This window comes from Cicer arietinum, chromosome 6 (genome assembly GCF_000331145.2).
Source record: "Cicer arietinum cultivar CDC Frontier isolate Library 1 chromosome 6, Cicar.CDCFrontier_v2.0, whole genome shotgun sequence".
Lineage (NCBI taxonomy): Eukaryota > Viridiplantae > Streptophyta > Magnoliopsida > Fabales > Fabaceae > Cicer > Cicer arietinum.
Genome location: NC_021165.2, coordinates 16,038,714 through 16,064,158, shown reverse-complemented (window position 1 = coordinate 16,064,158; position 25,445 = coordinate 16,038,714). Strand labels below are relative to the sequence as shown.

The following is a 25,445-nucleotide window of genomic DNA, read 5'->3' as shown; positions in this document are numbered from 1 at the left end:
AATAATTTTTTTTTTTTTTTTTTTTCTGAAACAAACGTAACAATTATTATTCCTCAAACAAATATGGAATGACTAGTGATTGCCTAATTGAACGACTACCGAATATGGAACGACTACCAAATATAGAATCGCTACCGAATATGAAATGACTACCGAATATAGAACGACTAATGAGTGATTGTCTAATTGATAGACTTTAAAATAAGAAATAATATTATTAATAAATAATAATAAAAAATAACAGTAATAAATAATAAAATATATAAAGGCTAGCCTATCAGACCTAATAGATTTTTTTATAAGCCTGAGTCTGACCTATTTAAATAAATAAGCTTTAAAAATAGTATGAGTCTAGTATTTTTATAAAATAGGTCAAATCAGACTATAAGTAAGTTAGACCATATGTCCTGACGGATGATTTAACCTATTATCATCCTTAACGATGACCATCTATTGCTTTAGTTATTTATTTAACAAATTAAAAAATAATAAAATATCAAAATCAACGGAGAATCACATCCCAAACAATATCCTAAAGACATAAAATTTTTAGTGCATTAAATAGTTGTATTTCCGCCTTACAATCTCCAATAGACCTACAAAATATAACATTTTGATACATTAAGTTTAAAATAGAGTATTTTGGATTTTATTTTTCTTGAAGATGGCATAATTAGAAAAAAAATCAACAATAACAACTATATTGTTTAGTAAAGAAAATAACAACTATATTGAATTTCAAATGAGCTATGGTTTCCTTTCACCCTTCATCTCATAAACAAATTAACTACACACCACCTCTCTCTATGCATATATAGATATATTTTGATCGGTTGCGTCCCTACTTCCCTTTTTGTTTTCCCTCCGCAATTTTAAACCGCCTCAAAAAAAAAAAAAAAGTGAACTATTATAATAAAACATAAAAGTAATTCAGAAAACCTGTCAAAAATTTATAAAGGAGAAACAAAAGAAAAGCAAAGTACGAAAGAAAGAAAGAATGTTCAATTTTCTTAACCGAGGCAGGGACAATCCCGCCGATGCCTCGCCGCAATATTCGGTGGCGAGGCCGTCTTCTTCGTCTTCTCAGTTCACCGGACCACCGAGGCCTATACGGCTTGTATACTGTGATGAAAAGGGAAAGTTCCGCATGGATCCGGAAGCCGTTGCGATTCTCCAACTTGTCAAAGAGCCCATTGGCGTCGTCTCCGTCTGCGGCAGGGCTCGCCAGGGAAAAAGCTATATCCTGAACCAGGTGACTTTCCACTCTTCGTGTTCAAGTTCCAGTAGATTTTCATTGATTTTGAAGTTTAGGGTTTTGGTTTGTATTGTACTTATTGGTAATTAGGGTTTTGTGACGTGGAGGGTGTTCAGCGTGATTATTGTGGATTTTCGTTGAGTTTATGGCAAAGTATCACTTTTTGCGAGTAAAATCGTGTTAGGTTTTGATTAATTTTGAGAGAAATATATGTTTTTTTAGTTTTCTAGTTAAAATTTTGATCGCAGATTATGCTGTTTGAAACCTAGTTGCTGGGATTGTTTTTGGGGACCTTTTTTTGACTCTTTTTGACCACACTGGGAAACAGACTCCTCCATTTTGAGTTTGTCTGCAACAGTTAGTTTGTGCATTATTGTTTCCTTTGAGACCTCGTTGCAAATTTGGGTGCGAAATTTCATGGCTAATCTTCAGCATTGGTCGGAGAGAGATACTATTGGAGTTCTTTTTGTGCTTTGTACCTTGGAATTGTATACTTTACTGAGAACAATTTGCTATATAACTTCTTGTTTTTAAATTTTAATGTATCCGAAATTGAGATTTAACTTCTCCACTGGCATAATTTCTGCTGGTATTGAAACATAATAACAAAATAAGCCAGACCTTATTGTCGTTGTTATTGCTGTTGTTGTCAGTGTTATAGATTTGCGACTTATATTTTCTGTATTGCAGCTCTTGGGAAGGAGCAGTGGATTTCAAGTAGCATCTACACATCGGCCATGTACTAAAGGGCTTTGGTTGTGGAGTACACCTTTGAAGAGGACTGCTCTTGATGGAACAGAGTACAGTCTCTTGCTATTAGACAGTGAAGGAATAGATGCTTATGATCAAACGGTTAGCTTTTCAGCTTTCTAAGTGGTTACATATGCTTTGTTTATTGTGTACATGCAGGTAGTCTGTTTCTAATAATTGCTATGTTGTCTTACTCTACATTTTATTTTTACTACACAGGGAACATACAGCACCCAGATATTCTCACTGGCTGTCCTTTTGTCTAGCATGTTCATTTATAACCAGGTTGGCACAGCCTATCAAGTCCTATATTTTTAGGCAAAATTACTTGTGTTATTTTTTGTTATGAAATTCCATGATCAGTTTATGGGTCTGTTACTGAGCATAAATATTTGTTCCCTTTTCTCCTCCCTTCCTTTCTGGATTTGTTACTGAAATTGGAATCTAATTCTGTTTCACTTGTCCAGATGGGTGGTATTGATGAGGCTGCCCTTGATCGTCTTTCCCTTGTCACTCAAATGACAAAGCACATTCGTGTTAGAGCATCTGGTGAAAAGACTTCTGCATCAGAAATAGGACAGTTTTCCCCAATTTTTGTTTGGCTCTTACGGGTAGGTTGCAAACCATTACAAATATTGGAAGGCAGAAGGATGAGTCATGATTTTATAGATTGGTGGTAGCTTAGCATGATCTGACTATTTTTAGTCTCTCATATTCATTATTTGTGAAAAATCTTGGTGGCAGGACTTTTATTTGGACTTAACTGAAGATAACAGAAAAATCACACCCAGAGACTATCTGGAACTTGCTTTGAGGTCTGTTCAAGGGAACAAAAAAGATATAGCTGCTAAAAATGAGGTATATTCCCTCTTCCTAATTTAGTCATTCAAGGAAGTAATTGAAGTATATAATAAATGTTAGAGTATTAGGATTCTCATTATGTTAGAAGTAGGACATTGGGATATTGTTAAGTTGGTATCCTGATTGGGATGGCTTTGTACTAGTAGACAGTAGTAGTACACTGGACCCTCTTTGTGTGACTTATTCTATCTTCTCCTAATAAGTGCCCTTTTTGATAAAATTATCCAAGACTGAATATTGAATGAATTAGAATGGGATAGGGGCAGGAATACAAATCTAGCTGATGACCTATGATCATTTGGTAAAGGATGCAAGCAATAATCCCTCAGATGATTTTTTACTTTTAAGTAGAAATGCAAATTGTCTATAGTTTTTCACTTAGCTCTTAGCAGACCCTTTTATGGGTGATAGGAAAACATGACCGATGAGTTGAACAATCTTCTGGAGTTTTTCTAAACCTATGTATACTATCCATATATAACTAACTCTAACTCAACTTCAACTATAAAACTACAAGTCTTTAAGTTAATTGAATGAAATTTCTTAAATGTAACAATGCAATAGTAATACAATGAAACTATAAAAAATAATTATAATTGACCCCCCCTTTTATTCTGCATCAGTTCCCCTTCATGGAAAAGAAAGCAGTGCCTTATATTTGTGTAGAAATTGAATGTTTTTGCTCCATACATGATGATACTTCGAGCATTCAAAGATCTTGAAATTCTCTACTGCTTTTTCTCTACTAAGTCTGACTAATTAGGACACATTCAGCTTGCTAGTTTAATTGATTTGTTCTAACCCTAAATCAAATCTGACCACAACACACTGAATCCTGTAAAATCGACATTGGAATTGGTAATACTCTGAATTTTTTCCCCTTCAGAGCATTTATTCACTCTGAATCATTCACTTTCTGAACTAAACTTTTTTGAAAATGTATTTAATAATCTTTTATAGTACATTGAAAAATTGGAATACAAGAAATTTATCTCCTCTCTGCAATTTCTAATTTTTCGACAATTTCATTCATTAGATACGAGATTCCATCCGGGCTTTATTTCCAGATAGGGAATGCTTCACCCTTGTACGACCTTTGAACAATGAAAATGATCTACAGCGACTGGACCAGATATCAGTGAGTAACTTATCTGCTGCCGTCTACCACATTCTTTTGCAGACATTGTTTTGTCTCCTTTATGTTTGATTTTGTCATAAATATGCAGCTGGACAAACTTAGACCTGAATTTCGAAAGGGCCTTGATGAATTGACAACGTTCGTTTTTGAGAGAACAAGGCCAAAGCAAGTTGGGGCAACTATGATGACAGGTCCTGTATTGATTGGTATCACTGAGTCATATCTTGATGCACTCAACCATGGTGCTGTGCCTACAATTTCTTCCTCCTGGCAGGTATGTTTTAAATCTTAATTAATTGTAATTCAGACTTATGTGAGATTGAAATATGTTAGGATTTGAGAATTCTTTACCAGTAACGGTAATGCATGACAATAAATGAATGTTTTAGATTATTTTGACCGTATGGAAATAAATGTGTTATATTGTACAAGTATTAGTTGCTCATTTCATAATATAATGTTTAACCACTAATGTTCTGTTTTGCTTTTATCTCCCTTAACTTGTGCTTGAGATGGGTGTTTTGTTTTTAATAATGATTTAACCTATCAAGGAAATTAGATGATTGATAAAGCTTTGACTATTGATTATGAATGACAATATTCATTTACCACAATTTTTCCTTGTCGTGTTTATTTAGTCTGCAATTGAAGGAAGTTCCTTATCATCGATTAATCATTTGAACCACACTGTACTTCAATGCCTTTTCTTTAATGTGATTGATTATTCATTTTGTTTCTTGAAGTTATACTTAATTACTTATAAAAATGTCACTCTATTGAAGTCATTAATAAAAGAAGAAACCCATTATTTTGCAGAGGTTTTTTCTAAAATAGTTTGCTAGAGTTTGGGAACGGAATTATGACAAGTCAACAGTATTGACTTTAGTTTTCTCACAGTATTGACTTTAGTTTTCTCAACATTGGTTTTGCTGTTATTGGCTTGCAGAGTGTTGAAGAAACAGAGTGCCGTAGGGCTTCTGATTCTGCTTCTGAAGTTTATATGGCTTCTTTTGACCGTTCCAAGCCACCGGAAGAAGTGAGTTATCTATCTGCAATTTGCACGAAGTAAATGTTGGTTGTATAATTACTTTTCTATCCTTAATTTGGATTGCACTGCTTGTAGGTTGCTTTGAGGGAAGCACATGAACAAGCAGTTCAAAAGTCAATGGCTGCTTTTAATGCTGGTGCTGTAGGAGTTGGTGCAGCCAGGAAGAAATATGAAGGTCTTCTTCAGAAATTCCTCAAAAAGGCTTTCGAGGTATTGGATATTTAAAATTATGAGTTTCATTAACCTTCATTAACCAATGAAACTTCGTGTGGTAAAAGTTATGAGCATATTAGTCACATTACACGTATTACACACAATAATATTTCCTTTACTATTATTTTGAAGCTTGGTTTTATCTGTATTCTGTAACGTCATTTGCTTTTAATGATTGAAAATTGTTTGTTTTCAGTAGGCAGCAGAGCAAATACTAAGTCTGTTTTTGGATAATGAATTTTAACGAGGCAATGTATCTCTTGACAATTTTAGATGACTTGGTGGAAAATACATTGTTTGTTTGTAAAACAGTATTTTTTTTTAAAATACTAAGCATTTTTAGTGGCACAATAGTGTAGCGGATTTTGAACTAATCGCCACTGTTCTGCGATATGCTTTTTACTACAGCATTGTTGCGTTGCTTAATTTGAACAAACCTCAAATTTCCATGATCTGCAATTGACAACTCCTGCTTAAATTTTGAATGATTATTGCGTCTAAAGATATAAATGGAGGATTTTGCTGGTCCGTATTTTAAAAAAAGTATGGTTTGCTGTTTTGTACCATTGGAGTCAGGTATCGACTATGACTTTACATTTCAAATGGAACATGCCATAAGAGGTGAATGGCCAATATTCTATTCCTCATTCCAAAGAGTGTACTGTATTTCTATATGATCAGATTTGTTTAGATTGACTATTTTTATTATTAATTATGGCAGACATCTTGTGGTGCTTATAAAATATTGATTCAATAAATGAATTTTTTTGGCTTTTACAAACTAATTTGGCTCTAGTGCTTACACCCTGTTATTGTATAGAGGGAGAATCCCCAATGATAATCAGTCTGTGGTTATTCAAGTCAGTTTTGGACAATAGAAATACATAGTGTGTGTTTGTGTGTATGTATTTATGACCTCTAGTTATTTTCCTTACAATGTTAATATTTGTGCAATTTTTTTGGGGTGTGGGGCAATGCAGCATATGTCATGTTTGTTAATATATATCTATTGGCCAACAGGATTACAAGAGGAATGCATTCATGGAGGCAGATCTACAGTGTTCAAATGCCATACATTCTATGGAAAAGAGGCTGAGGGCAGCTTGTAATGCTTCTGATGCTAAGATTGATAATGTTGCAAAGGTAATTGGCGTGGGTCTAATTTTAGATCCCGGTTTTACCTGTTGTATAGTAATGTTTGCTTTTTGGCTTCTATATTCATCAAAGACAGACCTCCAATTTTTGCATGTGATTGAGGAAATATCTTTAAGTGATGCATTCATTCATTGTGTTGGTTGTATTGTATCATTTTATTACTGATCTATAATTTGAGATAACCCATCATTCTGCATGTTTGAAACCTAAGGGAAAACGAGAGAGCGTGCGTGTGCCCTTTTGCAAAAATAATGTATAACAATCAAGTTGGATACTTTGTCTTCGATGCAGGTTCTTGATGCTCTTTTAGCAGAATATGAACATTCAATTCAAAGTCCTGGGAAGTGGCAAAAACTTGCGGTTTTCTTACAGCAAAGGTTTGTTAAGATATTTTTCTGTGAAGTTTTGTTTTGTTTTTTTTGGGGGGGCCGGGGGTGTGCGGTGGTTTTTCTGCACTTTTTTCCTAAAAAAATATTGTTTCTGTCAATAGCTTTGAAGGCCCTGTCATGGACCTTTTCAAGAGGCTAATAGATAAAGTTGAATCAGAAAAGAGTTCTCTTGCTTTACAACGTCGTGTGAATGAAGATAAGATGACCTTACTGACCAAGCGGCTGGAAGCCAGTGAAGGTGAAAAATCCGAGTACATCAGGCGATATGAGGATGCCATCAATGATAAGAAGAAACTTACTGATGAATACATGAATCGCATTACTGAATTGCAAGCTAATCGTCGCTCGCTGGATGAGAGATATTCTAGCTTATTGAAAACTTTGGACTCTACTAAGCAAGAATCCATGGATTGGAAAAGAAAATATGAACAGATTTTATCAAGGCAGAAAGCTGAGGAAGATCAAGCTAGTTCTGAAATAGCAGCCCTCAAGTCCCGGAGTGGTGCAGCTGAAGCAAGGTTGGCAGCAGCAAGGGAACAAGCTCAGTCTGCTAACGAGGAGGCTGAGGAGTGGAAACGAAAATATGATATTGCCGTCAGAGAAGCAAAATCTGCACTTGAGAAGGCAGCAATCGTGCAGGAGCGCACAAACAAGCAGACACAGTTGAGGGAAGATGCCTTGAGAGAAGAATTCTCTGGAATTTTGGCTGAAAAAGTAAGCTCTCCCTCCTGATATTACTTATTTCTTTTGCAGATGTCTATAACTTAGTATTGCTATTACTAAATATCCTTAAAAGCTAAAGCGTTGCAAACTTTGGTTCTGACTTTCCTCCTTGCTAACAATGCAGGATGAAGAAATAAAAGAAAAAACTGCCCAAATTGAGCATGCTGACAAGTGTTTAACAACTCTAAAATTAGAGTTGAAGGTGAGATTTTCGGCTTCTTTGAATTGTTTGTCTCAGCACTATTATGAAGGACTTCCAATATTAAGATTTCTATTAACTTATAATTTGATTACTTATATTTTACATCTGGCCTATTTCTTTTTATTATGGTCATGTGTGAGAGCTACTGCAGTACACTGCGCCTGCATTTGGGCCTAATTCTATCTCATTACTAGTCTTGTTGCATGTTCACTTAACTGGAATGTTTTTTCCATTACATGAAGTTCTTTGATTGGTCTTTCAACTGGAATTGGTTGAGACAACAATTGACACACCCTACGAATGGAACCCTTTTAAATGCCTCCGGCCAATCTGAATTCTCCTACAGTTTTTGTGTGTGTATCTCAATCTTCTGGGACTAATATATTGTGCCTGTACTTGCAGACTGCTGAGTCCAAGATAAGGAGTTATGATACAGAAATATCATCACTGAGGAATGAAATTAAAGATTTGGCTGACAAGTTGAAATCTGAAAATGCCAAGGCCCAGTCATATGAGAGGGAAGCAATTGTCTTTCATCAGGAGAAGAGTCATCTTGAGCAAAGGTACCAATCTGAGTTCAAAAGATTTGAGGAGGTTCAGGAAAGGTGTAAAACTGCTGAAAAAGAAGCTGCAAGAGCTACTGAAATGGCCGACAAAGCACGGGCTGAAGCAGGCGTGGCTCAGAAGGAGAAGAGTGACATGCAGAGACTGGCAATGGAAAGACTGGCACAGATTGAGAGGGCTGAGAGGAGAATTGAAACTCTGGGGAGGGAGAAAGATAATCTTGAAGGTGAATTGCAGAGAGCAAGGGATTCAGAGAACGATGCACTTACCAGAGTTGGAAAGCTTGAGGAGAAGGTGCAACAAAGAGAGAAGGATTTAGAAGCACTTCTGGATAAAGATAAAACACACAGGAGAAACAACGCTCAGATTCTGGAACAACTTTTGGAAACAGAGCGTGAAGCACATACACAGGCAAATAACCGGGCTGAGGCACTTTCTCTGCAGCTACAGTCAGCACAAGCCAAAATTGACTCTCTCCATCAAGAGCTGACTAAGTTTCGACTGAATGAAACATTGGACAGTAAGCTAAAAACCACTTCTGATGGTAAGCGCTTGAGGGTAGAGAATGACATTGGGGTAGAATCTGTACAAGACATGGATATGAGCCCTAGAATTTTAAGGGGAACTAAAAGAGCTAGGAGTACATCCAGTCCTAGGTACACACAGCCAGAAGATGGTGGTTCCATCTTTGAGGGTGCAGAGGACAATCATAGTCAGCAAACTAATGAGATGGATTATAAAAAGTTTACCGTCCAGAAGCTTAAGCAAGAGCTGACTAAACATAACTATGGTGATCAGTTGCTTCGGTTGAAGAATCCCAACAAGAAAGATATTCTTGCCCTGTACGAGAAATGTGTTCTTCAGAAGTCGTAACAGGTTCTGAAAAAGACTTGTATGGTGTGGTGCATGTAATCACTCTCTCTGGGTCTGTCTAAAATTCATTAATGCTGTGGTTACCAACATATCGACTAGAGTGTGAATTTAACTTCTGTTTGAGTTGTTTTACATATGGGGTGTGTTTACTTGTGTTTGCTAGCAATGATTATCATATAGGCCATAGAAAGTTTTGATGGCACGATTTATATTTGTGGATTGTCTAAGTTTAATTTAATACATCTGTATAGTAGTATTTAGCTTTTTATTGTTTACTCTATTGACATTGTTTCCATATTAGATGAGCTAAATTGCTAATTGAGACTAGTCTTTTATGTTGCGAACATTTTTGTTTCTTAAGTCTAGATTTGAAATAATATTGTAAGCCAATGGTCGTGTATTTACTCCTCCAGAATTGAAAATTTGCACATAAATTAATGTAATATTTGCTATGAATTTAGTAGTGAAGCATGAATCATTTTGGCCGGACAACATATGTAATTTAGATGAGCTACTTTTTAAAAGAATTCTTTTTATAGCTTTGTGGTGATATCTTAATGTAAATTGTCTGGAATTTTTCAAAAAGCAAATTTATCGTCTCTCCCATACAATCAAAATACTATTACTGCACAAAATTGTCATATTTATGATAATCCAAAATGCTAAATTGTCCATTGCAAGAGATGAGGACAAAATTAGTTAATTTCAAAATGCACAATCGAATCAATTTGTCTAGCAAATTTACGATACTGTAGGAGGAAAAAAATTGCTGAACACATTAGGGAGGACTTTAAGCATAAATCAAATAAATGTATAGCAGTACATAGCTTCACGGCATATTATGCATTTTATAACAGTTCATCGATGCCAAAAGAATCATAGTGGCCAAGATAACACGTGTAGCTACTGACTGTGAAATGCGTCCCTTGTCCTTCCTTATCACCAACCCTTCAATGATAGGGTAGTTGACTATAATGATAAAACCTGCAAGAGCAAGCTGCATGAACATTTTGTCCCAATCACCAGCAATTATCACTCTATAGACTCCAACTACAAAGCAAAATATGTTGACTGTGAGCAGGACAAGAATTGGAACTATAAAGATATTCGATGTTCGGAAATCGTATTTATCTAATTGGTATAGCTTAGTTTGTTCATCATCCTCTGCTTTATTAGTAGGCAAGAAACTAGCTTCTCTTAAACCAACTTTCTTCAATAAAGCATCCAAACATCCATATAGATGGCTAGTAGTTGATCTTATCATCCAGATTCTCTGCTCATTGATCCACTTCTGTAGTGTTCCCCCAGTTAGGAAGACTTCTAGTAAATGTTTTGAAAGAGATGATACAAAGATGAATACAAAGATAATGAAAAATGGATCTGAAACCTGTCAAAAAAAGTGTTAAAAACACATATATGTAAGAATATGATATTAGAGTAAAAACTATGGGAAGTTGAGCTCATTATAGTTGTTACCTTGGGATACAAGTTTACTCCATTTAACAGACAGAGCTGAGGGATGATAGCAAAACACCAAAGAGGCAAGCAATAAAGAGGGAGATATGTGATTTCTACAAAACATAGACTTTGGAGTAATGGCATCCTTTTAGTCCCATATATAAGGGGACAAAATTTACTTATACCATTTTCAAACAAACCACTGTACCATCTAGTGCCTTGGATTAGTACATCATTCAAAGTTGTCGTAGCTGTACCAAGGAAATGCGGCTTAGATGGATTGCTGAAAACCGAAGTCCATCCATTACAATGCAAGATAAATCCAGTCAGGAAGTCTTCTACTACACTATCATATAAGAAACCAACCTGAAACAGTTCAAAAATTATTTTACTTTTTGTCTGCATAAATTTTGATGTAATATCTTTGTTATAAAGTCTACTTACATATTGTCCCCATTTAGTGCCAACATCATATCTACAAGAAGCCAACAAATGGCATTCTTTGAGCAATGTATTCCGGCTCGACGGGAAAACACTTGTGTAGTTTTGAGTAAGTGATTTGATGAATTCATTAGATGAACCAAAATATTCTTGATGTTGCAGCAAATCAGTCCCTCCTAACATTTAAACATCAGAACAATAAAGAATCTAAACCTCATTGTCATAACATAAAAGGCTGTGTTCATATGTTAATGTTGTTAAAATCTATTAATCTACTGCTTTAGAAAGCAAGCAACCTTGCGTTCAGTACCTTCGTTGGCGCGAATTCCATACAGTGATACCCTTTTTATATAAAAGCCTGTTCCTGACATCACAGGTCCGCTAAGCCCGTCAATACCTTGCCATTGTAGCTGAAATTGTCCAAAAGATTTAGTTTAACATACCAAACACAACACATCGTCACATCGGTATTCTAAAAGGTCAGTAAGTTTTGATGTGCTTACTGTAAATATTGATCTGAGCTGACTGTCATAGATGTCATTCTTGCTAATGTTATGAAATCTCTGAGGAAATTGAACAAAAGACAAGGAGGACGATAACTTCGGATCAAGGTGAAAACACATGGCATATCGAGCTGAAGTTGGATCATTGCAGAACATGTCACAATCTAGAACTAGGATGTATGGAGAATTACTCATCACAGCAGATACGCGAAGCTGAAATATTATTGTATAAGATGTGGAAGCATTAAATTTGATGTGTTTGTAAAGCAAGTTATAAAAATAAGTCTTACAAGGACATTGAGAGCTCCAGCCTTGAAATGGTGGGGATTAGAAGGCTTTTTCTCTCGAGAAACGTAGACTAGGAGAGGCATTTTGACATTATCCACATCATCATTTTCTTGCATCACCTGCAAAATTTAGATTAATTATGTCCAATATAAAATGCACATGAGTATATACGCATTCACGTAGTCAGTGACTTGCATGGAACCCACATCTTGAGTATAGACTGGTTTATTTTGTCACATAATTGAAATTTGTTGAGAACACTAAAAACTCAAAGTAAATTAAAGATGTCATGTAGAGTTCTTTTTCTTCAAAATATCAAGTCTCTCACACTGCGTAAATTAAAGTAATCAAATTGATATATTGACAGTGAAGTGCTATTATACCTCAATGACAGATGAGTGATCTCTAACATTGGTACAATCTCCGGAAAAGGCACTAGCTTTTCTGAATGTCTCAATCTCTTCTTTAAAAGCATCATACTTTCCCTGCAAATTGTTGATTTCCAATCATCATAAAGTAATAATGCTTGTAAAACTTCTGCAACCTATATAAATTAAACGAAACCATCATAACATAACATACTCTACCTTAATCTTTTGCTTATCTGCCATGTAAACACTACTCTTTGCAAAATCACAATCATCATTCTCCAAACCAGAAAAATAAGCCTTGGGACACCTGTTCTTGACTCTGTACCTTCTGCAGAAAGGAAGCCACCACTTTGCAAACTCAAAAGCTTTCCTCAAACCATGCAGTGTAATAGGGGAGCATCCATCATCTGAAAGATACACATGAAGCTTGTCTTGAGGATAATCAAGTGCCATGGATGATAAAACAGTATTCATCACCTCTAAAGTGGGTTCCTTAATTGGGTCTGCAGTGCATATGAAAACATCAATAGCAGGAAGCTTGTCATCCTCTGGCAGTCTTTCTGGGAATACAGACCGTGAAATGGGGCGCCATCGAAAAGCTTGTCCGACGAACCAAATGAAAGAGAGAATGATTTCTGAAGCAAAAACAAGAAGCCATGGTAATAAATGGCTTCCCCTGGTTACTGTGTCTTGGAAAAGAAAGCACACTCTGTAATAGAACAAGAAGCCTAAAGCTGTGGAATGAAGGAACATGTGTAATCTATTGATGATAAGCAAAAGCTTTTGGACATGATAGATATTGAGAGGAAGGGGACCATTACTTGTCTCCATTTTTTCCTTGATGATTAGGATATTCTCTAAGGTTCCTTATATATTGGACTCACCAAAATATTGGTCCATTTTGTACCAACAAAAAATATATGTATGCTCACACACATAAAAATAAAAACACATGGCATTTGATTATCATTTTCATACTTTTCTATTTATTTTATTCGTCCGTTACATCAAATTGTCTTATTGTAGTGGAGCTAACCTTCATTAATGTAAATTGGCTAAAATATAATATTAAATTTTTAATAGTGTATTTAACATCAAATAAATAAACTATTCGATTAAATATTTAAATCTTTAAAACAAGAATAAGATATAAAATTGGTTAAAAATCAGATAAATTTGATAAAATCAACTGTGACCAATTAAAGGCGGTTGAATTAGTTGATATAATATAAAATTTTGACAATGTATTGTCATATTAGACGGATAAAAACAATTCACTCTAATATATTTTTTAACATATATTTTTTTATTAATTGAAATTCATACCAGAAACTGATAGAAATTTATATCATTTATGTGAACTTTATATTATAATTTAGTAGGTCTAGTATAAAAGTCAACAATCAACCAATGGAAAAGAGCTTAGGATAGAATGTGTGCACTTACAGATTATTCTCTACATATAATGATTCTTGTAAAAGATGTGTACTTGTTGTGGTATAAGGCGGTGTTATTTAAAATATTTTCAAATATGTAACGTTTATCATTTATTTTTATATTTTATTTTGCATGTTATTACTATTATTTTTTCTCTCCATGGGACATGCCTCAGGTCTTTTATTATAAACGAAGAGGACCACATAATTGTAATACTTTTGTTATTTTTCTTTAAATAAAATATAACTTTATCTGAAAATTAAAAAAAATGTAAAGAAATATATTGAGAAAGCACCAGTTTTTCTATTAACAATTATTTAGTTTTTCAAGATATTATAAAGTGTAAGACTTAAAGAAAATGTTCTATATCGTGTATTTGATTGACAAAAATATGTCTTTTATATTTGATTTAAAAAATTCGTAAAAAAAATTTTAGTTTATTTTTAATAACTTATTGAATTTGAAATTGATTTTGTATTATTATGTTGTGGTTAAAGCAATCGTCACTATTAGCTCAAATGTAAATGTTTGAGAATAGTAGTCTTTAAAATTACTAACACAGACAAATTAAAGAAGACTTTTTATGAAATGTCTACACATGATGACGATTAAAATTAAAGCTTCTAAAATAACTTCTTGTTGGCATACTTTGTTTGTCTCTTGTGAATGTAGTGTCACCACCTCTCATTTTTAAGTTTTGTGAATTATAGAAAACCAATTCCAAAGAAAAAGTGGTGGTGCTCACGGATATCAGAATATTTATATTTGGGGATTTAGAGATTTGGTACATTGGGGGAAAAGATAAATAAGAAGGTATGAAATTATAGCCGTTGGACAAGAAATCAAGCAAAATGAGACTTCAATTTGAGACTTTTACTAATCAATCAAATGTCTCTATCTTAGATACGACAAAATTAATATGTCACTTAAATGTTAATAAAGGTCCGAAATGAGGGAATGTTTTTCTATTCCACAAATTTGAGTAATATTTACAATTTCAAGGGTGATAAAGTGGTAATTTGGTGGTTTACTCGAGGTGATAAAGTGGTTTGGTGGATAGGAGAAAAAACATAAGTATTAGAGTGATAAGGAGGTCATATGTCAACTCGTTTCGCTAACAAATATTAACAATTAACAACAATTTAAAAAAAAATGGTGGTTTACTCTAAATATTATTGGCCAAATGACATGAAACCAATAGAACTATTGGGCCTAAGACTAGTGAAAGACCTAACCTACTCTGTGGAGAGTGTATGTCTCCAAAGTGAAAAAGAGAAGAATCATTATATTAATAACAGACGATTATATTAATGACATAGGAGAACTATAAGAATTCTAGGAATTTCAGTTACACATAATGCATCATTGGTTATGCACAAGTATTGTTATCATTGTATTAGGAGAATATTATTTTCTCGAAGCTCTAATCTGGTTTATTCATTTTCACAAAATTTTCCCTCCTTACATAAATTAATAAATCCCTATTTTATCTATCATTTCACCATTTCATTGATTCCTATTTTCTGTAAGTTTATCAAGACTGTAACGAATACTTATAACAAATGTGAGGAATGAAGAATCTTTTATTCTAGGAGGACGAGGATGTCTTTATCACAGAATTTGTTCTTTTTCACCCGTATGGAAGAATCAAATCTAGTACAACCAAAAAAGAAAAACGTAAGTAATGATATTATATTTCACTTATGATCTTAATAACATTATTATTCCCACCGGTGCTCAAACTTAAGTACCTCAACTTTAAAAGCCTAGAATCTATTACAGATTAACTAATTTTTTTACCCAGAACTTCTTAATTAAGATTGAATATCTCAGCAAGTCACAGTTTCAACCAATCAGGTTGAAATGGAAAAATAGATAGGCAAAACTTTTCTTTTCTCAAGATTTTTTATAGATTAACCTTCCTCCTTTCATCCTACTACGACAAAGAAGCTTGCACAACTGGTATGCAGGCTATTATGACTCGAGAAACAGCTTGTGCTAAAAAGAAAGTGAGAGATGAAAACTCCTCTCCCACAGGCCACAACCCAAATCAGACACACAAGGCAAGATAAATAATTTGAGATATGATACAGACCTCACACATCCAAAAGATGATAATATGCAATATTAAATGTTAGGCTGGTTGAATAAAGATAGATAAAATCATATTAAAGAAAATTTTATTATAAAGCCATGTGCAATAGAGCAAATCTTACATCTCAGTTTAATTGCACTGTTGATAGTTATATCTGAAATAAAAAAGATCAGGAACCTCCAGCAAAACTCCTTCTTCACCCCTTCTGGTTTCCCTCATCTCACTATCATCTTCCCCCTCATCTCTCATCTCTCCCACACAAACTTCCTCTCACTCTTGTATTTTTCTTCTGGAGAGGAAGCAGAGAATCCTCTCTCACATACTTAAGCACGTCTATTAGAGTGCTTACATTTATATGCAATTTGCAGACAACTTAATAGTAAAGATAACTACTGAATACATCATGAATATTGGGATCTCAATCCTACCTAGAACTGGCATTTGAACTTCACATTTCCTTTGAAAATAAGGCATGACTTAAAAGCTACTTTCTAAAATTCTAAATAACGAATACCTTCAGTTCAATGCGGATTAAGCAGTAGTAGTGACTCAAGTTTCCTCAAACTTCATCTAATAATAGAAAAAATCATTATCCAGCTTACAAAATAGATGATTTGATACCAGCATATTGCATACAATACAGCAGTCACAATAGGAGTTATTATCAAAACCATGCTTTATGTTAGTATATACTAATAACAAACTAAAAGGGAAAGGAACTTATAAAACCGATACCCATAGCAAAAATTGTTGTTGAAAAGGAGAAACAACATTGCAGAATGCACGGGAGAAAACAATAGTTATCATAAATTTGAGTTACTTCCCTAAAAGCAATAATAGAGAGGTACAATTTATATTTATAAGTGATCATAGGATATTCTGAAGAGTGCTAACTAACAAATAATCCAATCAACAAAATCTAACTACCTAACAATTGTGCTAATCCTTCACATAACAATCAGTAAAACTAAATATATTAGGATTCTAGAGAACTACTGCAGTGGCATTGTTCTGAACATGGCACATGAGTATTCGGCATCTATTACACAGGCGCTTCAGCTTCAAGCTTTTGATTTTGATGCATTGTAACATACTCGCGGAGTCTCTCAGCTTTTTGTCTCATGGAAGCAAACATCTCTTCGGTTTCATCAATTATCTGTTTAGGCAAATAAACTTCCAAGAAATCAAACCACTCAGCTAGAGTCATCTTCTCCAAATCAGGCCAATTTTCATTCTCGTTCCGATCCACATTCAAATTCAAATTCTCCTTTTCTTTTCCATCATCACAACTCTCTTTATCACCAGCATCTCCATCTCCAACACACTCTTCCTGTACCTTCTTCCTTCCCTTGGCACCACCCCTCGTTTTCTTTTTCTCAAGATTCTGCACCTCATCAACCAAAACTGAATTTTCCCCAATTATTACTTTCCCTTTCTTCCTCGCATTTCGAGTAACCCGTGTATTCACCGGTTGTTCAACCTTCTCTTTCAAACCATCCAAATCCCTAATACTTAATTCAGAAATCTCAACCACATTCTTCTGTTCTTCCACCTTCTCTTTCAAACCATCCAAATCCCCATAACTTGACTCAGAAATATGAACCACGTTGTTCTTATTCTTCGATTCTTCCACGTTCTCTTTCAAATAATCCAAATCCCCAATACTTGATTCAGAAACCTCAACCACTTTCTGCTTATTCTTCAAATTCCGCTTGGCACGCGTGTTCTTCGGTTCTTCCACCTTCTCCTCCAGAACATTCAAATTACCAACAACCGAATCAGAAACCTTGACCCCACTCCGCGCATTCCTCGAATTTCGGGTAACCCTAACAGATTCGGGTCGAACCACATAACTGGATTCATCGCCAGCATTAAAAGTAGAATTTTCGTCAATACTGTGAACAGGAACCCTAGCTTTGAAAGCCTTAGTATTAATAATAGGTCTTCTACCCCTTACTGGTTTATCTTCAAAAACGGCAGATGTAGAGTTATTTTGGGGATGGAGGAAGTTGACAAGGAAGGAGGTGGTTTCACCGATCTTAATAGTGGCACCATCGGAGAGGTGGAAAGGGGTATTTGGGGGAATAGTTGTATCGTCTAAAACGGTGCCGTTTGAGGAGTGTAGATCGCGGAGTGTCCATTGGTTGGATTCGATAGAAATAGAGAGGTGTTTAGTGGAGATGCCGGGATCTTTGATGGGAAGAGTGTTGCCGCGGATGACACGTCCGATTTTGATAGTGGATCCGGGTGGGAATTGAAGGGTTTCATCTTTGAGAGGTCCTTTAAGGAATAGTAGTTTGAGAGTGGGAGGGTGTTGTTGTTGTTCTACCATTTTAGTTGAGAGTGGAAGATGGCTATTTGGTGCTTAGTAGCTACCGTTGCTTCTGCTTTCAATTTCTTTTCATTTTACCCTTTTCCCGCTCAATTGCTATCTTCACCGTCCACAAGTAAATTTCATTCACTATAGCTTTTCTATTATTATTAACACCGTTTTTTATTTTTTTCGGCCTGTTTTAAGTTTCTTTAATTATCTTTGCCATTCAATTATTACACGCAGAATAGTTCTTACTACTATATGTCTACAAATTTAAATAAACAAATGGGTCACTAGTCATTGATTATTTACTGTCCACGAGAACATCAATTTTATTTTATATATTTCAGTCACTTCGCCTAATATCGACCAAAATATTATTAACAATTTTTTCCTCAAAGTTCACGTGTTGATTCTCTTAACTATTTTTATAATATAAAAAAGTTAATAAATCAATCCGTCAACTCCTTTCAAAGGGTAGCTTGATTCGCTTTACCGCTATTAATTAAAAGTTTGTTAAATTCACAAGAAGAGAATTCTTAAGAGTCTCATGTGGCAATTTTAATAAGTTTTTCAATGAAAAATAATCATTTTTTCAAATTATTTTTTCTATTAAAATATTAATAGAAAATATAGTTTTTAATACAGGGTTAAGTCGGTTATCTATCACCGGAGTTAATAAATTAGACGGAAGTATTTTTAGCATTAATATAAATATCTTTAAGTCGATTTTTTAATAAACGATTATAAAGAATAAGTCGGTGACGGTAAATATATGAAACTTGTTTAACATGGTTATAATACTAAATAAAAAATATTATTTCATCGACTTTCTACCTCATTGTCTTCTCTAATTTTTTAATTTTAGATTTATTTTATAATTGCATTATTCCACTTATAATGATTAGAATGTTTTTTTAATATTGTTGGAAAGAAAATTTATGTTAGAGTGTTCCTTATTGTTAATGGAGTTGATACAATTTTATTGTACTTAAATTGCAATCCATTTGTTATGTTAGTACTCTATCAATGATAGTAGAGAGATGATAATGAAGTCAATTTCTTTCTTTCAACTTTTGACTTTAGGAAACTCCGAAATGTGTTTATAATTTTATATTGACAAAGTTATTTATTTATGACTTTTTTTTTTTGAAATATGATGACGAAGAAGATGCTATTGTCATATGCTCATTTGAGAGCTTTCCCTATATTCTAAGATGATATATAATATATATTTACACGGCTTATTAGCAATATAATTATTACTTTAGATAAACATATATTATTTATTCATTTAGATTCTTTAAAATTTGATTATATTTACGTGTTTTTGGTAATTTATCAATCTTCTAATGTATTTTATTATTTTATAGTTGATAACATAAAATATACAACGTTGTTATGCTACTTAAATAATTTAGCTGACCTAAAAAGAATTACATTTTCCTCTATTTTAGTCTAGTTCTATATCTTAATATTTTTAGAATATGAAATTGGTCATTTTTTGATGTCCTTTAACTTTGTAATGTTGTGTGTGTTTGTGTGATTATGTGGTTTTTGAGCATGTGGCTTTATATACGTGTGATGACGAAAGAAAATAAGAAGTTATAAAACACTAATCTAACATAATTTAAGGAGTAGGAGTTTTTTATCCCACTTTTTTTTATTAGATTTTATTGAGTTTGAAGTTTTGGATTTTATTTTGAATTTTTGATTAATTTTTTGGGATTACGATGAAAAAGATGAAGTGAAGAAGATGATTATTAAAGGGTTCTTTAAGATTTTTTTTAATAAAAACATAATATAAAAATACTTTTAATGTGAAAAAATTATTTAAAATTATCACATTAGACTATAACGACCACATAAATTTTTTTAAATAAAAAGTATTAACAAAGATAACAGTGTAAAGATTTTGTAACTTAAAATAACTAATTATTAAAAAAGAATCTAAAAAATTAAACTATTACTTTCGTGAAACATAATAGACTGCATAATATATTTTATCTTAATTTATTTAGGATAAAAAGATGGGAAAAAAAATAAAGAGTTTCAATATAAAAGCTTTAGAATTTCCTTAAAAAAACAAGAAGAAGCTTAAAATATTAGAGGTTTGCATAGTGAACTACATGCGAAAGATATTACCGAGTTTACATGTACACATTAAAATTAGAGAAATGATATATATAGATACACTTATGAACAACCAATGCATTATACAACTCAGTTCCCATACATGCACACACAATTGACCTGTGCTTTGTACGATGTTGTGTATTTGCATTTCTCTTAAAATTAAGATAAAAAGCACGACCAAAACTCAGAAGAACCTTATCTTTCTTGCCTCAACATGATCAAACAGGGGTCAATTATTAAGATGACCTCCATATATATACACATCACAGTATACATGGAAGCCAAACTTTATTTCTTCATCCATCCTCCATTTTCTCAATAATAATTTATAATCCATATATAAAGAATATATTGTTATGTTATATATAATTATAAACCATCAACATATACATAGTCACCACTGTTAATATTATAAATCATGTTTTTTTCACATAGCTAATTTCTGTCCAACCTGGCTTTGTTTGCATCCATTGCTAATCGAATAAAAGAAGAGCCATCATCACCTTGCATAACCAAGTTCGAAATAAGTTGTGGTGAGCTTTCCAAATTATGACCAACATGTTCATAATTCATGAAAGGATCACAATTATAGTAATCCATAGTAGGAACCACATTTTTAGATACTATATTGTCATCATCTTGGACATTTCTTTCACTCATTCTATTTTCATAAGTATCCTTCATAATGGAATTACTATTACCACATTGTCTTGGTTGTGTTTGGTAGAAAACTTTTGAAACAACTAATTCTCCATCTTTCTCTTCTTCATTATTGCCAAGGTGGTATTGATGCATTACCCAATTAGTTTTTTCAGGCTTCTTTTGTCTACCATAGTTAGTATAAAGGACTAGTATCTTTTTGAAACCTTTCATAACACCACTAATAAAAATTGGTCTTGTTTTCCCTGTTTTGTGCCATCTTGTTTCACTTCCTTCTTCATCGGTTTGAACCTTTCTTCTTTTCCTTGTTCCTGTTGTGTAAGCTTTTGAAGGCCGGTGAAAGAAATGACGGATTTGTCCATCTTTGCTTACACCTGCATATATAATAGGAGATATATCAAAATGAGATGGAGCATAATGAAAAATACACAAAACACCATAAGAATGAAGCGTATCTTCAAACTTCAATTCAACGACTTTGTAACTATAGTACTATAGTACAACTAACTGTTGTAGAGGATCTAAGATAAGACAACAAAAGTACTTAGTAAATTATATATTGTATGTAGAACGAGAATTATTTTTTGGTCCAAATTATCTTTATTCCACATTCAAGCACAAGAATGAAGCATAAGGATTGTGAGCACCAGATTGACATAAATGGCTTGTTGGTGAAGATGAAAAGCTTAATAAAAGAAAAATTACATCTCCAATATTTTGGAACGATTTTTTTTTTTTAAAGAAATTAAGATTTTGATATGTTCTTTCATAATTTTCCCCTTTTTGATTGCTCTACTACTTGACATGTGATAAAATGTTTAGGATGTTTTTATGTCTCCTTCTTGTCTTTTAGTTTTGATGGAAAAAAATAAACTCAGTTAAAAAAAAAGTTAACAATAATTAAAAGGAAAATGATTTTCATTGATGTACATATGTCATATTTTTCAAGTATATATAGATGTGTTTTATATATAAATTATTATATCGACACAAACCTGTACTTGGTATATCATGTTTTTTTAATAGCTAATTATACTAACTAACTACTTGTGTATTTAATTTATATAGGTAACTAACTAATATATCTAATTAATAGTGAATATTAGTATTATTAAAACTTATTGATTGAGGTTGGAGAAGCATTCCTTACTTGGTAATTGGTATATCATGTTAATTTTGAGGGTGGAATAGAATTATCGTTGCCCATAATTAGCTACGTGGGTCATGTAAGATAAGATGCAACCACATTGAGTTTGGTGGTAGTCATGCACTCATATGTATATTGACAACTCTCTAATTCCTTGTAACATATACTTGAAAGATCTAGTTGGTTAAAAAATAATGCGATTACTTACTCCTCTCACTTGCTTAATTTTTGCTAATGTAGAAACTCCTAAGAATGACACAAAATTTTCGATATTAGTAGCACGTTACAATTTACAAATTAATGCAAGAAACAAAGATGACGCAAATTAGACGTTATTTCTTTGACTGGTAAAGTATCTTATTCCAGCTGGGTCTTTGTTTAATTTCTCCACCAATTATTTTCACAAACCAGCTGCACCTTGTGTTATTTAACTTTGAAACACATAATTATTCATTTGACACCTTGAGGAAGAAAGATATACAAACAGAGTCGATTTAAATATAAGATCATTGAAGTAATCACTTTAAACTTTCAAAAATAATAAATTTTTATTAAATAAAAAGACCTCTAAAATAATTGTTTACTTAATAAAAAAGCTTTATTTTCTAATATTTTCAAATTTTAAAATAATAAATTTTTTATCTAAAACTAATAGTATCTCAACAAATATTACATTTATTAATTTAATTATCAATTGAAAATAAAATATTATACAAATCAATTACATTAATTTAATAAATAATTTTTTTAATTATAAAGTATCTATACAAAATTGTTTTTCATATTTTTTTTAGTAATTTTACTAAATTTACATTATAGGCTCTAAATAGTTCATATTTAAATTCATTTTAGGTCTTCCTATGTTTTGAGAGTGATATAATGTTTTGAGAGTGATATAATAGATGTGATATGAGAGTAAAATGATAAAAACAACAATAGAAATAAAATAAAATATTGAATAAATATATGAAAATTATAGATATACATATATCATTATTCTTTAACTATTAGTATCTCTATCTTCAATGTAATAAAATTTTAAAACAATCAACTGTATTTGAGTAGAGTATAAATTACATTTGGTTTGTTCTACAATGACGAATAAATTTGTAAAATAATTATTTTATCTAAAAAAAACTGTTACTTTTAATTTTTTAATACAATTTTTTTAGTTGTATTATTTAATTAAAATTACATGAATCACTCACCGGAATAAATTTTTTTGTTATTATAAAAAATATTAACCCAAAAATATGAAATTTGTCTCTTATATTCATTTGTCACTAAATTTAGCAATGAAAAAATTAAATACAAATTTATTTTTTTATCTCAACTATTTTGATAATTAATTTCTTTAAAGTAGTACATAATACGGTATTTCCAAACCATGCATCAAACAAGATAAAAAATTATTAGGAGCTAAAATGAAAAATGAAAGACCTGGTAGCTTTTCTGGATGTGTATAACAAATTCCATTCTCTCCTTCAAGTGTTGGTATGAACTCATCAATAAGAGGATGAAGTTTAGGCACATCAAACATAATCTTTGCTTCCAAATGTTGTAGTATCTCTTGATCATTCGGATCAAACTTCACTCCAGCTGGTAACCCCGGCAAATCATTTATTCCACCCTATTCATTTTATTCAATCATTCACAATCAAAAAAAAAAAAAATTCAAAATATTAAAACAATTAATAGTTTTGAGTGAAAACAAAGTAATTTTGTCAATAGTCCAACTCAATGAGTTAGAAGAGTTAATATGCTAACATAATACTTAATATCCCAACATTTATCTATTTAAAAAAAATGCAAAAACAACATTTTTTAGAAGACAATTAAAAAAAACACAAACATGTACAAGGTAGTAGTAATAATTAATCGCTAAAAAAAAAAAAAAATTAAAATACCTGATCTTGGAATTGAATGTTATGACCACATGAGGGGCAAGTTAAGGTTCGAATTTGAGTTGGTAATTTTGTGTCATGAGTAACAAGATCAGTTTCATTGCTAACAATTCTACGAATAAAAGTGGAAGTTATTAGTTGAATGCCTCTATCTTGATCATCTGAGTCATTGCACCATGTCATCTCTTAATTAATTGTGTTTTTGCAATTCTACCAAAACATATATATCTTTCAAAAAACAGAGCTCTTTATTACTTCTACACCTCCCTTTTTCCTAAAAAAATCAGATCGAGCTCCCAAATTAATAATTAGCCAAAAAAAAAAGAATATAAAAATAAATAGTAAAATAAAAGGAAAAGAAAAAGGTAAAGCTAGTTCCTAGCTAGTAGCTTGTGTGATAAGGAACACGGTTTCGTTGAATTAGTGACCTCATGTTTGAGTTTCCAAAGAGGTGCAAGAGAGATAGGGAAGTTGTTGTTAAGAGGAATGAGGAAGAGAGAAGAGAGAAGAGAGGCGTAAGTGATAAAGAAAAGAAATGTGGGACTGAAAAATGGGGTCTACATATAGACAAATAAAGGAAAAGGCTGCTTGAACGCCAAGTTTGCTATGTATATACGGTTTTATTATCTATTAAATTACCCTTCTATCTTTGCTTCCACACTTCATTCATTTTTCTACATTTAATCAATTCAAGATTTATTTTGTACACTGTTAGTTTCGAAAAATCACAATCACTTTGTTAAATATTTCTAAAATATACTCTCCCTCAATATCATAGTGTCATTCTTTTATTTTATATATATATATGTCAATCTAAATATATATTTTCTTATTCTTATATTGGGTATTACTTTAACAAAAATTAAAATATCTTAAATTAAAAGTATATTTTTATTTTTATTATACTATTAATTAGTTACTTTATTAAAATTATACCCTTAAATTGGATATAATATAATATGTATCACTTTGAAGTTTATTATATATTTCACTCTACATAAATAACAATGATTAACATCTAATAATTATTCTTTTTTGGTTTCAAAATAAATGTCATTTGGTTATAAAACAAAATAATGTCACTTTAAAAAATATGTTTCAAAATGAATCTCATTTTTTTATTTTCAAGGAAGCTTTAATTATTTTTTCTAATAAATTTTGTATACTATATTCCCTAAATAAATTATTTTTTTAATAGTATCATTCAATAATTACTATATACACATGTTTTCAAATCATTAATTTTACTTTATATTTATGAGTGTGAAATCCACCAATAATTAATAAGAGTAGTTTAGCAAAATAATAATTATTTTTCTTTCTATTTATCTGCATTTCTTAATATATATTTAAAAAATTTAAATGACGCTCGTTTTAAAACGGACGGAGTAATAATTAAGAATAACTTTATAAATTTATTAACTCAATTCATTTTTATATTTACAATTTTATTTTTTATTTTTAATGAATTAACTTCAAGTGATACAATGGGGGAGGTAGTAGTGAATATAATAAAAGAA

At 32.2% G+C, this 25,445-nt stretch overlaps 4 protein-coding genes across 4 annotated transcripts; 1 reads left to right on the top strand and 3 right to left on the bottom strand.

Moving 5' to 3' along the window:
- Positions 1-914: 914 nt before the first annotated feature.
- Positions 915-9,515, top strand: LOC101492448 (uncharacterized). Its single transcript, XM_004505042.4, has 14 exons — positions 915-1,252; positions 1,946-2,107; positions 2,225-2,290; positions 2,473-2,616; positions 2,750-2,863; positions 3,903-4,004; positions 4,093-4,278; positions 4,951-5,040; positions 5,128-5,262; positions 6,286-6,408; positions 6,712-6,797; positions 6,911-7,523; positions 7,657-7,734; positions 8,137-9,515. The coding sequence occupies exons 1-14, from the start codon at positions 998-1,000 to the stop codon at positions 9,169-9,171; spliced, it is 3,189 nt and encodes a 1,062-aa protein (XP_004505099.1). The 5' UTR covers positions 915-997; the 3' UTR covers positions 9,172-9,515.
- Positions 9,516-9,855: 340 nt separating this feature from the next.
- Positions 9,856-13,097, bottom strand: LOC101499287 (cellulose synthase-like protein G2). The gene is made up of 8 exons (XM_004505334.4): positions 12,449-13,097; positions 12,245-12,346; positions 11,864-11,980; positions 11,574-11,786; positions 11,381-11,480; positions 11,074-11,246; positions 10,648-10,995; positions 9,856-10,558 (listed from the first exon to the last, which is right to left on the bottom strand). The coding sequence occupies exons 1-8, from the start codon at positions 13,061-13,063 to the stop codon at positions 10,001-10,003; spliced, it is 2,226 nt and encodes a 741-aa protein (XP_004505391.1). The 5' UTR covers positions 13,064-13,097; the 3' UTR covers positions 9,856-10,000.
- Positions 13,098-16,541: 3,444 nt separating this feature from the next.
- On the bottom strand, positions 16,542-18,209 carry LOC101493113 (FHA domain-containing protein At4g14490-like). The gene has a single exon (XM_004505043.4). It carries the CDS (start codon positions 18,094-18,096, stop codon positions 16,807-16,809), a length of 1,290 nt encoding a protein of 429 aa, XP_004505100.1. The 5' UTR covers positions 18,097-18,209; the 3' UTR covers positions 16,542-16,806.
- A 2,038-nt stretch (positions 18,210-20,247) lies between these two features.
- Positions 20,248-24,453, bottom strand: NAC51 (NAC domain-containing protein). The gene is made up of 4 exons (XM_004505045.4): positions 24,354-24,453; positions 23,929-24,199; positions 23,462-23,651; positions 20,248-21,248 (listed from the first exon to the last, which is right to left on the bottom strand). The coding sequence occupies exons 2-4, from the start codon at positions 24,106-24,108 to the stop codon at positions 20,650-20,652; spliced, it is 969 nt and encodes a 322-aa protein (XP_004505102.1). The 5' UTR covers positions 24,109-24,199; positions 24,354-24,453; the 3' UTR covers positions 20,248-20,649.
- Positions 24,454-25,445: the final 992 nt, after the last annotated feature.

Coding starts and splice junctions, on each gene's coding strand:
- LOC101492448 (XM_004505042.4), top strand. CDS start 998: ATGTTCAATTTTCTTAACCGAGGCAGGGACAATCCCGCCGATGCCTCG. Junction 2,864..3,902: donor ATATAGCTGCTAAAAATGAG/GTATATTCCCTC, acceptor TTCATTCATTAG/ATACGAGATTCCATCCGGGC. Junction 5,041..5,127: donor GTTCCAAGCCACCGGAAGAA/GTGAGTTATCTA, acceptor CACTGCTTGTAG/GTTGCTTTGAGGGAAGCACA.
- LOC101499287 (XM_004505334.4), bottom strand. CDS start 13,063: ATGGAGACAAGTAATGGTCCCCTTCCTCTCAATATCTATCATGTCCAA. Junction 11,481..11,573: donor AGCTCAGATCAATATTTACA/GTAAGCACATCA, acceptor GGACAATTTCAG/CTACAATGGCAAGGTATTGA. Junction 11,247..11,380: donor TGGAATTCGCGCCAACGAAG/GTACTGAACGCA, acceptor TTTAAATGTTAG/GAGGGACTGATTTGCTGCAA.
- LOC101493113 (XM_004505043.4), bottom strand. CDS start 18,096: ATGGTAGAACAACAACAACACCCTCCCACTCTCAAACTACTATTCCTT.
- NAC51 (XM_004505045.4), bottom strand. CDS start 24,108: ATGACATGGTGCAATGACTCAGATGATCAAGATAGAGGCATTCAACTA. Junction 23,652..23,928: donor ACATTCAATTCCAAGATCAG/GTATTTTAATTT, acceptor TAAAATGAATAG/GGTGGAATAAATGATTTGCC. Junction 21,249..23,461: donor ACATCCAGAAAAGCTACCAG/GTCTTTCATTTT, acceptor TTATATATGCAG/GTGTAAGCAAAGATGGACAA.